This window comes from Solea solea, chromosome 10 (assembly GCF_958295425.1).
Source record: "Solea solea chromosome 10, fSolSol10.1, whole genome shotgun sequence".
Lineage (NCBI taxonomy): Eukaryota > Metazoa > Chordata > Actinopteri > Pleuronectiformes > Soleidae > Solea > Solea solea.
Genome location: NC_081143.1, coordinates 23,428,796 through 23,442,462, shown reverse-complemented (window position 1 = coordinate 23,442,462; position 13,667 = coordinate 23,428,796). Strand labels below are relative to the sequence as shown.

Sequence of the window (13,667 nt, the reverse complement as noted above, 5' to 3'; positions counted from 1 at the left end):
GCAAAACGCCAGAAAGAAGGTCATCTGTTTATCACCTTTATAGTCTCTTGACACAGAAATCTCTTACTAAGTGAATAATCTTTTCTTTGATTCATTGTCGATATTGAGGTATTACTGTTTATAAGTTATTCGTTTCTAATTAATTCACTGCATGCTCATGTATTAATGTGTTCAGAAAGACAATAAAGGACCCTTTGAACCTTTGAATCAGCATTGTTTTTTCAGTATTTACCTTCAGCAGCTTGTTGTTGTGGTCCTCCATCACCAGGACGTCATCCTCCAGCTTTTTGATCTTTGACTCGCAGGTCACCTTCTCCAGCTGCAGCTTTTGACGGGCGTCTTCCTCCTCTTCCAAATGTTCCTCCAATTCCTACAGGAAGAGAACTTGTGCTCGGTCACTGTAGTTACATCAGGTTGTCAGAGTATGTATAACATATACATGTGAAAATATACGATAAGGAGAATTAAGAATAAAACAAAGGACAGACCTGCATCTGCTGTTGCATTTTCTTCTTGTCCACCAGCAGTGACTGAGAACGTTCTTCTTCTTCATCAAGCCTCGCCTCCATCTCATGAAGGATCTCTTCCAACTCCTGCTTCTTAGCAGCAAGACGAACTCTCATCTCCTCTGCTTCAGCGTACAGCTCTGTTTCCGCCTGCAGCTGCTCCTGCAGCGCATTCCTCTCCTCCAACACCTGGAGCACACAGACATGAAAAGAATTGCTTCAGTATTGTTATCAGTGGATTCCCTCACCTCACTCTTCCAGTGATCCAGTGAAAGCAAAAATGTGAAGATTTCATTCTTTACCGTTGTGTGTTTCAAGGAGATCTCCTTCAGCTCAGATTCAACCTTTATAGCGACTTCTTTGGCTCTCTGCAACTCCACCTCCTTCAGACCCATCTCCTCCTCCTGTCGGGTCACTTGCAGTAAAGGCTTGACCTGTGTTTTAGGAGAATATTCAACATCATGTCAAGGCAAATGTATGTATTGCTTGTACGTTGTATTGTGATAATGTTGAATTAGCAGTGGACCTTTGTGAAGAGCCTCCACCACTGCCAGTTCCTGAGTTTGAGGTAGGCGGCGCAGTTCCTCTGGATCACTTTCATGGCTGTGAGCTGCTGCTGCCTCTTGGCGAAAGCCCTTTAAAAAGACAACAATATAAGCAATCACACATAATATAATGTAAGAAAAACCTTCCTTTAGACTTATTATAGTGGAATTGTGAGCTGTATAAACAGTGTGAGTGAGGAAGCTTATTCATACTTTCTGGCCAGGAAGCCTCTAGCCTGGGCCTGGAAAGCAATGATGATCACAGTGATCTTCATATCTCTCTCCTCCTCCAACTGGGCCAACACTCCAGTACGGAAGAAGATCTTACTCTGTCCGATCCTGTACAGGTTGGGGTCCAGGTCCAGATGTTTGATCTATACAGGAGACAGGAGTTTCATGGGTAAGATGAGACTCAGAACTTAATATGTGTACATACGGGCTCAACAAAGTCTAGTGTAAATTTACCATGATGCAGCAGGCTTGTTTACCATCCATGAAACCTTTGGGAATAGCGCTAGCAGCCAAGATCTCATAACTGTGAGGAGAAAGAAAAATGTCTTACATGGTGAGAAAGCTTTATTGCAATGTTATGAACCAGATTTAAAAAATAAAAAATATGATGGATGTCTTAGAGCTTAGTGAGTCATCAGATCCCACCCACCGCTGTCGGAACTCCTGGAAGACGATTCGGTTAGGAAATCCTTGTCGGCAGATCCTGATCCCCTCCAACACACCGTTACACCTCAGCTGCTCCAGGACCAGATTGGCGTCCAGCTTTCCTGACTGAAAAGAACATGATTTTTATTGCACCAGGATTCACATATAACTGCCTCCAAATGGCTCCATTCGATTATTGTGTTGTTGTAAATGTAGCAGACGTAGATACATGTGCTATAAAGCAAAAGATTAGAAATTGCTGGATTGTTTGTAAATCCTCCGAAGCAAACACTGAGTTTTTATATGCGTATTCAATTTAAGTTTACAGGATCTGAAGAGAGTGGTCAATGGTCTGGGTCAAAGACCATTCATAAAACCCTCAACACTCAGCCCGGCTAGCTCAGTCGGTAGAGCATGAGACTCTTAATCTCAGGGTCGTGGGTTCGAGCCCCACGTTGGGCGTGGCCTTTTTTGAAAGTAATGAACTGTGGCAGTCAAGAAGAAAGGATAGTGGGTTTGTGACTTAATGAACTCCTGAAATCCCCCATTGACAACATAAACCAATATTGATGGTAGAGCGAGTTGTCAATTCCAGGCTCCATTAGTCTTCACGACGGTGTGTCCTAAGACACTTAACCCCAAGTTGCTCCTAACAGCTGTGCCAGCAGCGTGTAAATTGGCAAAGCTGTTGTGTCAGCTTTGAGCCAAGACTAGAAAAGTGCTATATAAATACAGACCATTGTCCTTTTAACTTTATATTAGGCACTAGTGTTGATGGCACTTTTCTTTACCCTCTTCTCGTGGTTAGGGATGATGCATCTGACAAAGTTGGGCTGGGTGTTGTGCAGCGTTGTCATGAGTTTGGCCAGAGACTCCTTGTAGAGCTGTCCCACTGTGCGGAACATTCCCTTCTTGGTCTTTGAGCCACTCGGCATAGAGGTGTCTGACATCTTGGCTAGTGTGTCAAGACCGACCACTCTGTCCGCTGAAACGTACAAAAGACATGTTTAAGGAAATCTCTCTGACTAATCTGATTACACACTAACACTATTGCTTCAGTTTTAAATTAGTTCAAAATTGCATAGATTCATTCATTCATTTTCTACCACTTTATGCTCTTAAGGGTTGCAATGGGAACAGGTCACCAGCCCATCACAGGGCCAACATGCTGAGAAGAACAACCATTCACTCTAACATTCAAACCTAAGGTTAATTTAGAATCTTCCAATTAACCTAATCCCTAGTCTGCATTAATCATTTATTTAGAACATAAATCCAGGCCACTGTAGGTGAGCTATATTTGACCAAACCAAAAGTCAAATATCTCACCATCTTTCCAGAGGTCTTGGACAAACGGACTGGAGGAGTTGTTGAGTAGCGATGTGACATTGTCATTCAAAGGATCCATATTCTTCGTCAACCAGGAAGTGGCATTATAATCCACCTACAGAAGACATCAGGGTTATAAGAGTTGAAATAATATGTTTTGTACATTTTTACATTTACATTTACTGTTGTCACATGAAGTCTCTTTCATTTGTGTAGCCCAACATCACAAACACAGTTTGCCTCGAAGGGCTTCACAGTCTGTACAGCGACACGCTCTATCTTTAGACCCTGAGAAAAACCTCAGGATTACAAAAACATCACATTTAGAGAAGACACACGACACACACACTACTTCTTATAATTATATGAAGAATACTGATTTTCAAGGCCATTCTCCATATTCTCATGGAATGCATATTTGTTTCTATTGAAACTGACGGAATCTTTTAATTGATCCTTTAATACGATGAAAATAAATACAAACAGCAATACTGTGTTTATTCATGTCACAGAAATGACGAGTCAACACAAGAATAAGGGACTTTATACTCACTTTTCCAGCATAATGCAAAACAGAAAACTCTGTCTTGTCTTTGAGCTGTTTAGGTTTGGCAAATTTGATATGGTTCCCTTGTGTATTCATGAGTTTCTCCACGAAGGAGATGTCTGTGGCTTTGGGGAACCAGCACTCTTCATCCAGCAGGGCCAGGATGCCAGGGGGGTTATTCTACAACAGAAAACAACAACCATTATTGATAAAAACACATCATACTACTAACTCATCATTTGCTTAGATATATAAATGAAGCAGACTTTCTCTAAAGGCCACTCACTGCTCTATCGATGAGCTCAATGCAAGGCTGCAGGTCAAGGCCAAAGTCAATGAAGTGCCACTCGATGCCCTCCCTCTGATACTCCTCCTGCTCCAGGATGAACATGGTGTGGTTGAAGAGCTGCTGTAGCTTCTCATTGGTGTAGTTGATGCATAGCTGCTCAAATGAGTTATCCTGCAACAAAAACAACAAAAAAAGAGCTTAAGGCACATACAGTAAGCTAATATGAACACTTTTTTGTGTGTTTTTTTTTTGTGTCATCTTGTCATTTGATAATTAACAAGACTTTACCTCAAAGATCTCAAAGCCGGCAATGTCGAGGATTCCCAGAAAGGAGGCTCCTTGGCGCTTGGTCTTATCCAGAGCTTTGTTGACTCGGGATAGAATCCAGCGAAACAGCCGTTCAAACACAGCCTTAGCCAGAGCTTCAATAGCAAAGTCAGCCTGACAAATTCATACACACACACACACACAAATAAACCTGATTGATGAGCGACCAGAGAGTTTGTGAAGTGTTCATGATAAGCAATGGTAGAAAGTAATGAAGTACAAATTATGTACTGTACTGTAATTAAGTAGACTTTGCAGGTATCTGTACTGTATTTATTCACTTCTACTTAAGTAAAGAAGTAAGGTAAGTATTTCTGCCAAGCTTGATTATAAGCAGAATTGGTCTCTTTGGTTTCATGGTTCACAATCCACTAACTGTATAATAATACCTGTTCTTTGGTCTGAGCCTTCTGCACCACCTCTCGGCCCACTTTGATTCGCGGTGTGAGTATGGCGCGGGTAAAGTCTGTCACATTGATGCCCTGCAGATGACACACCTTCTGAGCCGCTGGAGAGACGACAAGAAAGAAATGTGTTAGCACGAAAATTATAGGTTTTCTCTTTCTAATATACGTAGGCGAGGTAAAGGTGTCCAACCAGTGTTGTCTGGCATAGTGGCCTGCTCCTGGTTCCTCTCTTTCTTGAACTCAATGTTTCCCAGCTGCATCACCGTGGAGCAAACTTTGAGGATATCTGAAACAGAGAGGTGTGACAGTTCAGAGCGATAGGAGAGTGGTTTCTGACCCAATTCCACCCCACAAGCACAGATAAGACCAGATGTATCAGTGGTACCGATTCTCTCCTCGTCACTGAAGCCCATGATCGTCATGGCCTCCATGGTCTCTTCATACATCTCGTCATCTTGCTGGCCAGTGATCTGGACATGAGCCGCACTCAGGAAGCGATAATTACTGAATGGCTCCAGGAGAAGCTCCTCTGAGAATAAAACACAGAGTTACACAGTTTATGTGGCTGTGGTGATATTCACTGTACTGTTGTGAGTTCTCCTGCAGTAACTCTTCATAATGCCACCAAGTTAATGGAAGCTGTGCATTCACCTCGCAGTTTGTCTTGGGCTCCAGCAATCATGTAGTAGAAGATGTGAAAAGCTCTCTCTGTCTTTGCCTGTCTGATACAGCGAGACTTCTCCAGCAGATCTGAGAACAGTCAGCTGTTAAAGAATACAAACTGTGTGCTTTTGGAGTCGTGCTAAATAAACCACTGTTCAGCCCCATGACGATCTGATCTGTCTCCATCTCTCAGGAAAAAAAACAAACATGGTAATTAAATTACCTATCAAAACATACATCCATCTATCAGCTGTATTAAAACATCGCAACTGGTTTTACTGTTGTGGCAGATACATGCATTTCTTTCTTTTTTATTAATATAAACAAACCAAACAGACCTACAAAATGAGTTTAAAATCACATTACTGATGGGATAAAAATGGGTCACAGATATTCACTGTGTTTTAATGTTAGGGTTGATGTATTCCCTTGGTAAGACAATTTCTGCAATAGTAAAATGTAATATTAATGGGCCACTGATGCAGCAACAACCACTAAATTTTAAGATATAACAAACACCAGATGGGTTAAGATGTGGCACTAAATCAAAGCTTCAATGTTGGTTTTTTTAATAACAATAGCAATGTTAAAAAGGTAACTGTGAAACAGTGTAACTGTAGTCAAATAAACTGTGGTTTTTGTGGAGTCAGAAATAAATCAACATGTCAAAAACCACAAAATAAATGAAAGGATACATGTCTCAATATTGGCTCCAACAATGTAGCCAGTCACATCAAAGTTAATACGAATGAATTTTCCCTGTCAGAAGGATGAAGAATGATGTTACAGGGTGGAGGGGATACATGCACATATCAACAAAAACTGGAGAAACGTTGACAGATATGCACGACCTGTGAGAAATCATAACATACCAGAAACCATGACAACCAAAACACATACAGATGGCAAACTCACAAATCTAGAGGAGTTGTCATTTTTGATGGTCTTGGCATTTCCGAAGGCTTCCAGGATGGGGTTGGCCTGCAGGAGCTGTTTCTCCAGCTCCCCCTAGTGATAAAAGCAAGGATACACACAAACATTACTTTTATTGGTTTCTGGAGGTGGGGTGCAGTGGATGGTGTTTGGTGAGTTACAAGTGGACAGGATTAAGGGAAGTTTTACCAGAATACCATCTCCAAAGACCAAATAAATGACAAAAAATAACAAGATAAGGGACCTAATTAGCTCCTTAGTAATCAATTATTAAATGTATACTCAGCTGCAACAATATAATATAGTCTCTACTCATTTACTTTGAGTTGCTTCATTAAATTCTAGAGCACAGACCCCGTTACCTTTTGTGAGACATTGTTCAACAAAGGAGAAGCTGCAGAACAGAACTGACGATTCCACACGAGGCATCAAAGTAACGTTGTCGTAACAAAACCTCTGAATAATGATGACATAGTCTTTTGGACTTCACAATCAAGCTTGTGGAGATGTGATTTGCTTCCAGCATGACTGCAGAGCCTGTAAAGCAGTGGGTCGAGCGGGGCGACGGTCAGTAACTGAGGCAGACAGTCTGTCGCTTAGCGTTGAGCTAATCCACCTGATCAAAGGGGTTTGTGTCAGCCTGGCAACAAGGTCAGGTGCTGCTGCAGACCTCTACCTTACCTCCTCCCTAACTTTAAAAACAATCCCTGCAGCTATCACTGTAAACGAGCTAAAGCCATGAGGGGAGGCCAAGTGCAACTCAATGTTAAAGCTGAGATTTAATGAGATCAAAGATGAGGCAGAAATAAGCCCTGGAGCTCAGCTTATTTCTTTTTTTGGTTAGTAACCATTGTGTGAAATTGATCTATGTAAATACTGTATGTATTACTGTATTGTCTCTTTGTCAGACACATATTTACACAAATTGTTCCGCTTTATCATATCATATCATACCATACTGTGACTTAATTCGGCACTGTGAGAAGACAACAATGAAGAAAGATAATAGGTCTTTTGAAAGACATGTCAAACAAAGCCTGGTCTGTAATCAACAAAGATTACTTTGACACTTATTGGATAGTACTGTTCAAAACATTTAAAATGTCTTTTGTTATGCTGTTATGTTTGAAGTATGACTATTGTATATTTTATCCTTGGCCTCTCATTTTACCTACACAATTTGTCAAAAATATTTAGGGTTTTAGTTTTTTCAAAGATTATGGTGAAACTAGAAAGATACAGACCAGATGACGAGGTGCAGTTCAGGGTTGGCAAAGCAGAGAGAGGGTTGTCCTTTTGTTATTTAAGTCACTGGAAAAAGAAAGGAAAGAACAGAGACAGACAAATAGAGCACTAAAGAAAGGAAAAAAAGCAACAGCAAGAGGAGCGACTCTCTTTCTTTGAGATTCTGTTTTCAAAGTCAAAGCAGTGCCTGAGGAGGAGAGAGAACGTAAGAGCAGAGGAAAGAGATCAAGCCAGTGCTATTTTTGTTCTGACAAGGTCACTGGGAACCTTGAGGTCATTTAGAGGACAGGATAAAGTAAAAAAAAACATTAAATTGGATCCAAAAGAAAGTGTCTATTTAACCTAGTACCTATATCAACATCAGACCAACACCACAAACCATCGACATCTAGTCAAGAGTCATCCATACTCTACATTGATCTAGGCTTAAAGATGGCGTCTGAGCTCGTTTTCAGCCCAGTTAAGAAACAACAAATTCTCTTTTAGAAATACCACACCGTGCAAACAACAAGGTCCAATAAACGTCACAACACAAGACAGTCAGTGCCCCCCGTCAGGGCTACTGGGCAGGTGGGAGGATGAGGAGAAGAGGAGGAGAGGGGGGAGTTTGGTGTTTGAGAGACCACAACAGGAGATGGGCATGCTCACACTGTGCTCGTTGATCTGTGAGAGACCCTGTCACTGCCAGGGAGGTTTCAGCCGTGTCTCCACTGGCAGTGAAAGGGTGTTCGTAAGAAGACAGAAGACACAAAAGTCAACACGGTAAACCTGTTCACGAGTATACAACTCATTTTACAGCATTTTACAGGTTGAAAAAGTGATTGCGAGTCAGTTCTACGACGATGATGATGATGATGGTCATGCAGTCTAAATCAGTTCTGGTCGGGTAAAGATACAGAAATTACAAACATTCGGGGAAACATCTGCTATTTAACAGGGATCCTGACCTTTGTTCGAAGACAAAAATCATTACAAATAAAAAATAAAATGTTTTTTAGGGAAGTCATCTTCATGCATTTTTCTAACCTAATGAAGGGACACACACACACAAACACCACACAAAAACACACGCTAGGCATTCCCCTTTACTCACGTAGGCAAACTGTGCTCCTGATTGTTGCTATTTGGAGGAAATGGCAATATACAGGATTAAACTGGGCAGATACTGCATATATGGAAGAGTGAGGGAACTGGTTGGCACATCCTAACTTTGAATACAAACACGGACAGTTGACATGGACACTTACAGCACTGCTGTCCTTTTTGCCTTTGTGTGAGGAGGCCACGACAGCCAGATACTGGATGACCTTCTTGGTGTTCTCTGTCTTCCCAGCACCAGACTCCCCACTAGAGAAGGGAAGGGAAAAAAAAGAAAGAAAATGAAAAGAGTATGAAAATATGCCAGCGAGAATAAGAATTTTATCAGATCTGACAGGTTTCTCTGTTCGCAGTTCAACAAACCAGCTTAACTCAATGGAAATCATGTGCAGCAGAGATAACACCTGACACATAGCATTATGTTATTATTCACCATGTACATTACTCACTGACCTTATGACCGTCTCCTACATATTTGGGTTGTTTGATGTAGTTTATAGGATGTCTTACTTATGAGACATGTTTTTGAATTGTTTAATTTATTGCTGTCATTCTTTTTCGATTTAATATTTCTTCATAGAGGGATCACACGGAAAAAAGACCCGGGTCATGACCCGGTCGGAACAAGGGCATTTCTGCATGTTTTCCCCGTGTGTGTGTGTGGGTTTCTCTGGGTACTCCGGATTCCTCCCTCAGTCCAAAAACACACAGAGGTTAATTGGACACTTGTCTTTGGCTCCAGGAAGTCTTGTACTTCTTTTGTTTTAAAGATTTCACTTTGACAAGGAATAGTTTATGAGAGTAAGAACAAGAGATTGAGAAAGAGGGTGTGTATAATATGCAACCATATAAAAATGGACACAGTTTTCTATTTGCAATAGGAACTGAAGCCATCAGATGTGCAATAAGACCGGACTCCTAATGGACGATACCAGCTGTCAATCATCAATAAGTGTCCACTAATATAATATGTTATGCTTTAATGTCTATTTTCCTCAAAATGGAATATAACTGACCAAGCTGACATCATTTATAGTCGTCTTCGTAAAGTGAGACAGCTAAAAGTGTTTCCAACTGTTTCCAGTATGCTAAGCCATAAACATTAATATTGACCACACAGACATGACAGTAATCTCTCTAATCTCCCTGCACTACAACAACAACAATGGAAATATTGATTTAGTCCTTTAAACTCATCCCCTCATAGCCTGCTGTCATGGTGTCAGTGTTAATGTAGCCGGGAGAAAAAGTAGACATTTACAAGATTATTGTTAAGAGTTATACGACATATGCCCTGACACTCGTCAGACATCTGAAAGAGTTTTAACTCAAACATTTCCAAACAGAAGCCAGAACACAGGCTTTCTTTCCAGGAAAACGATCACAGACACTTTAGACAGACAGAAAGTTGAATGATCCCAGAGCTGACAGTGCAGTGAGCAGAAGCATCCTCAGACAGGGTCCATAAAAGGAATGGGATGCTCTTTCTGTCAGAGCTTGGCAGCTCTAAGAGGAATCTAATTACGCCATCTAGTTCAGGTCTGATATGGATGCATGACATCCAGAGCTCTACTGTAGGCAGCTTTAAGTGCAGAATACAGTTAATTCCGTCAGATGTTCTATCAAATGCTCCTAACCTGCATGACCGCCTTCCCTCTGCACGTGTTCACAGGGTTATTTGAAAGGACAGTGGCTAAGGTAATCATTTCCAGTTTTATTTTACTTCTGTTTTTGGAAAAAATGTTCATATAATTTATTTAAAAATAACATTTAAATAATATTGACCAAATTAGTTCACAAAACAATCATTATACCTATCAGCTCCACATGACAATTTGTGTTTCCCACACATCGAGTGATGCATTACAAGGACAAAGATATAAGAGACAGACAGGATTCCTCCTCCTCCATTAAGGCACATTCAAGCACTCATCAGACAATGCATCTGCTCTCTTCAGCAACATCCTGCCTCATCATTCAATCCAAAGTTCAGTTTTTCACACACAAGCAATGCAAACTGGAAAAAGGAAACTGGTGACCTTGCCGGGATGAAATGTCAACATCTCGAGAATGGATCTAAGTAAGCTACCAGCTATTTCCCATGGGAGTTCTGAGGAATATAGTCGCTGATAGTAATCACAAGAATAAACTCTATATAAAATCTTAGTCAATTAATTAATTTGCAGTACTGTCTCACTTGGTAACTTTCTTCTTTTAGAAACACTGTCCTGGTCTCAAGCTGCATAATGAACGTCACATGGGGTTGTCAGTATGTCAATATAATATTCATAAACAATTCAATGTTTCACATTAGTCTTTCACATTAGTCTTGTGAAAGGTTTGACAACGTTTTTGAAATACTGCAAATATTTTTTGCAGTATTTGAGTGTTTTCCTATCCTCTAGGTATCTCTTGATTATGTGAAGTTGTGCCTTGTTTGGAATACATACTATGAAGTCCACCAATCTTATTCCATAGTGCCAGGATATTAAAATGGCCTTGGCATCACCTTGAGCAACATTCATTACTGGCCCACAAAATCCAGATCTACAGAGGACATTTAGGGCTTTTCAATGATACCAAATGTGAAGGGGTGGGACTTTGGTCACAATATTTTTTAATATATATTTCCAGGAGGTTAAAACAACAAATTAGCAAATATTTAGCTTAAAGGTCACACTGTGAAGATGCAAGGTCTCTGCTGATGAACTGCTATAAAAACAATACTGACAAAGTCCACAACACACACCCACCTACATACACACACACACACACACACACACACACAGGGGGGCGAATGTCATACATGACATTCCATGTATCGCACCAGAAACATTTCTGCCTTATAAGGACCCAGAGTCCTGCTGAGGCTGAGCCTGGCCGTATCAGATCTCTTAAAGAGAGAAGCAAGAGTTTGTATTAACTCAACTGTATCACAGTTCATGGAAGGAGACTCAGTAAGTAAGTTTTGCCACACACTTTTCTAAAAATAGGGCATTTAGAATAAAACGAGTCTTGAAGAGGAAGCCCTTCCTCTCATTTCCTTGATTTCCTTTTTATCAACTCAAAGTGACCTTCATTATCCTCCTCTTACTGTTTTATGTTTATCAGCCAATTTACAATGATTATAGTCAGCCAAATGGACAAATATTGATGTTCCATAGGTTCCAGGTCTTTTTAATTTCTTTGTATTCACTTGTAGAAACTCTTGTCACTGCAACATTAATGTCTGTGCTGGATTATGGTGATGTGATATATATCTATGCATCATCTCAAAGCTTACATGCTCTCTCTTGATTGATTTACCAGAGTTTTTGTTGAACATACTGTAACTCAGTGGAATACAGTATACAGTATTTGACATTGGAAAGAAGCAGTAATGCACAACCTACAAGGCCATTACAACATACATCTCTAAATGAAAATTTACTTCAAAGTAGTTCAAAGATCGGGCTGGTATTGCCTAACAAAAGGAGGCCATTTGTCCCTGGACGTTCAATCGCCCAGTCAAAGTTCTGAAGAATAAGCTTGAAACAAACAAACAATCAGAACGGAGCCCAAACATTTGGAGAGCTAATCTGTATCTCCCATCAGGATGCAGGGCAAACTTCCTGACAGAGAGTCTGTGAGGAAAGCAAGGCCACGGCCCAAGGGAGCGCTGTGAAAGCATGAACACATTCAGCTGGACATTTAAACACAACACAATTACACAGCGCAAAAACGCGACATGCCAACGTAACCGTTCACCAACATCCTCACAAAATAAAAAAAGAATCATCTGTTAAACAATGATTTATAGCTTGCCGTTACAAATTGTGAAGACCAGTCGAGTCCATCTGATTAGTTTACCTCTGTGTTTATACGAGCATTATGTAACTGTTCTTCCACATGAGCACAATGCACACACACAGCCTTCAAACATGAATGTGACAGTGGGAAGACAGATGGGATGTATCAGCTGTTCACTTACGTGCAGAGAATGGACTGGTCCTCACGATCTATGGAAGACAAAAACATTTTGCAGTGTTAGACAACTTGTGTGACAACTCAGTCCGTGAATATACAGTCTGTAAGTAAGAGTCACAACTGTTTACAAAACCAAAGGCATTAGGAGGTAATCCAAAGAACTTATAGTACAATACATGTTTTTTTTTTACTACATGGGGCTTACATTGCCTCTTTGTGTTTGGCCTGAGGACATGTTGTATGTACAGGAATGTAAAACAGCACATTAAACCCTATTAAGATGAAAAAAAGATCACTGTGATGTAAGTCTTAAGACACCAGCTGGGACCGAGTTCAAAGTTAGTTTGCAAAAGCTCCCTAGTGCCTAAAGAAACCCCCCCAAAAAAACAAAAACCATTCTGATTTCTAACCATACAAAAATCAATTCTGAATGTGCTGAGCAATGAGTCATTATATTGTCTCCAAAAATACTCCTGGAGAGAAAAAGTCCATGTACGGCTATTTTGTAACCATATCCTGGGCGGAGAGCAGAGTACTGCTGAATGAAAAGACAACTTTGCAGTCAGTTTCCGACATGAAAGCTCTCAGTAAATGACATCTTAAAGCCGCACTGCTGCAGACATGATACAGTGTGAGAAAAAGACACATATACACACACACACACACACACTAACACACAGACACATTAACACAGCTATCCTTTTAAGGACACTGCAATGACTCCTTTTCATTTGGACAGCTGAAACAAAGCGTTGTTCCTAACCCTAACCTTAGGACTACTGGTCCTGAAAAGGTCAATGTTTACGCCAGAAAATGTCCTGCAGAATAATTATAATACAAGTATACACACACACACAAATTCCCAATCTTCATTCTCATGTCCTAATTGAGGCACATGTAATGACATGTAATTTGTGAAATTGCCCTTGAAATTCACATGACGAAGGCTTTTAATGCTCCCTTGAAATAGGTATTAATCTTCTGCAAAGCCTGAGTTAGACAAAGCCAGGTGGGCATCCTACGTAGACACAACTCCAGCCCCCTGCTTCCTTCTACAGATGCCCACTACAGCACTGTCTGCCAGGGCTACACTAACTGACTAGCCTATTCACAAATCATAGAGCAGTTTGTATATAAAATATCTCCACTCGAACG

The 13,667-nt window shown here is 40.6% G+C and overlaps 1 protein-coding gene and 1 non-coding gene across 4 annotated transcripts in view; one reads left to right on the top strand and one right to left on the bottom strand.

Annotated features, from left to right (window-relative positions):
- myh11a (myosin, heavy chain 11a, smooth muscle) overlaps nucleotides 1-13,667 on the bottom strand; it is a 29,674-nt gene that overhangs the window by 7,171 nt on the left and 8,836 nt on the right. For 2 of the 3 annotated variants that reach the window (XM_058641467.1, XM_058641469.1), the window contains exons 4-24: nucleotides 12,517-12,544; nucleotides 8,696-8,795; nucleotides 8,542-8,568; nucleotides 6,186-6,278; nucleotides 5,966-6,029; nucleotides 5,259-5,357; nucleotides 4,993-5,136; nucleotides 4,798-4,893; nucleotides 4,590-4,708; nucleotides 4,162-4,314; nucleotides 3,871-4,044; nucleotides 3,591-3,764; nucleotides 3,038-3,152; nucleotides 2,500-2,693; nucleotides 1,713-1,834; nucleotides 1,517-1,586; nucleotides 1,265-1,425; nucleotides 1,033-1,141; nucleotides 809-940; nucleotides 489-695; nucleotides 233-370 (exon numbers count right to left, since the gene is read on the bottom strand). In XM_058641467.1, coding sequence (XP_058497450.1) covers nucleotides 233-370; nucleotides 489-695; nucleotides 809-940; nucleotides 1,033-1,141; nucleotides 1,265-1,425; nucleotides 1,517-1,586; nucleotides 1,713-1,834; nucleotides 2,500-2,693; nucleotides 3,038-3,152; nucleotides 3,591-3,764; nucleotides 3,871-4,044; nucleotides 4,162-4,314; nucleotides 4,590-4,708; nucleotides 4,798-4,893; nucleotides 4,993-5,136; nucleotides 5,259-5,357; nucleotides 5,966-6,029; nucleotides 6,186-6,278; nucleotides 8,542-8,568; nucleotides 8,696-8,795; nucleotides 12,517-12,544 — 2,519 coding nt within the window. The remainder of the gene's footprint in view (nucleotides 1-232; nucleotides 371-488; nucleotides 696-808; nucleotides 941-1,032; nucleotides 1,142-1,264; nucleotides 1,426-1,516; nucleotides 1,587-1,712; nucleotides 1,835-2,499; nucleotides 2,694-3,037; nucleotides 3,153-3,590; nucleotides 3,765-3,870; nucleotides 4,045-4,161; nucleotides 4,315-4,589; nucleotides 4,709-4,797; nucleotides 4,894-4,992; nucleotides 5,137-5,258; nucleotides 5,358-5,965; nucleotides 6,030-6,185; nucleotides 6,279-8,541; nucleotides 8,569-8,695; nucleotides 8,796-12,516; nucleotides 12,545-13,667) is intronic. The other variant, XM_058641468.1, reaches the window with a different exon arrangement.
- Nucleotides 2,098-2,170, top strand: trnak-cuu (transfer RNA lysine (anticodon CUU)). The gene has a single exon. It is a non-coding gene; the product is annotated as a tRNA-Lys (tRNA).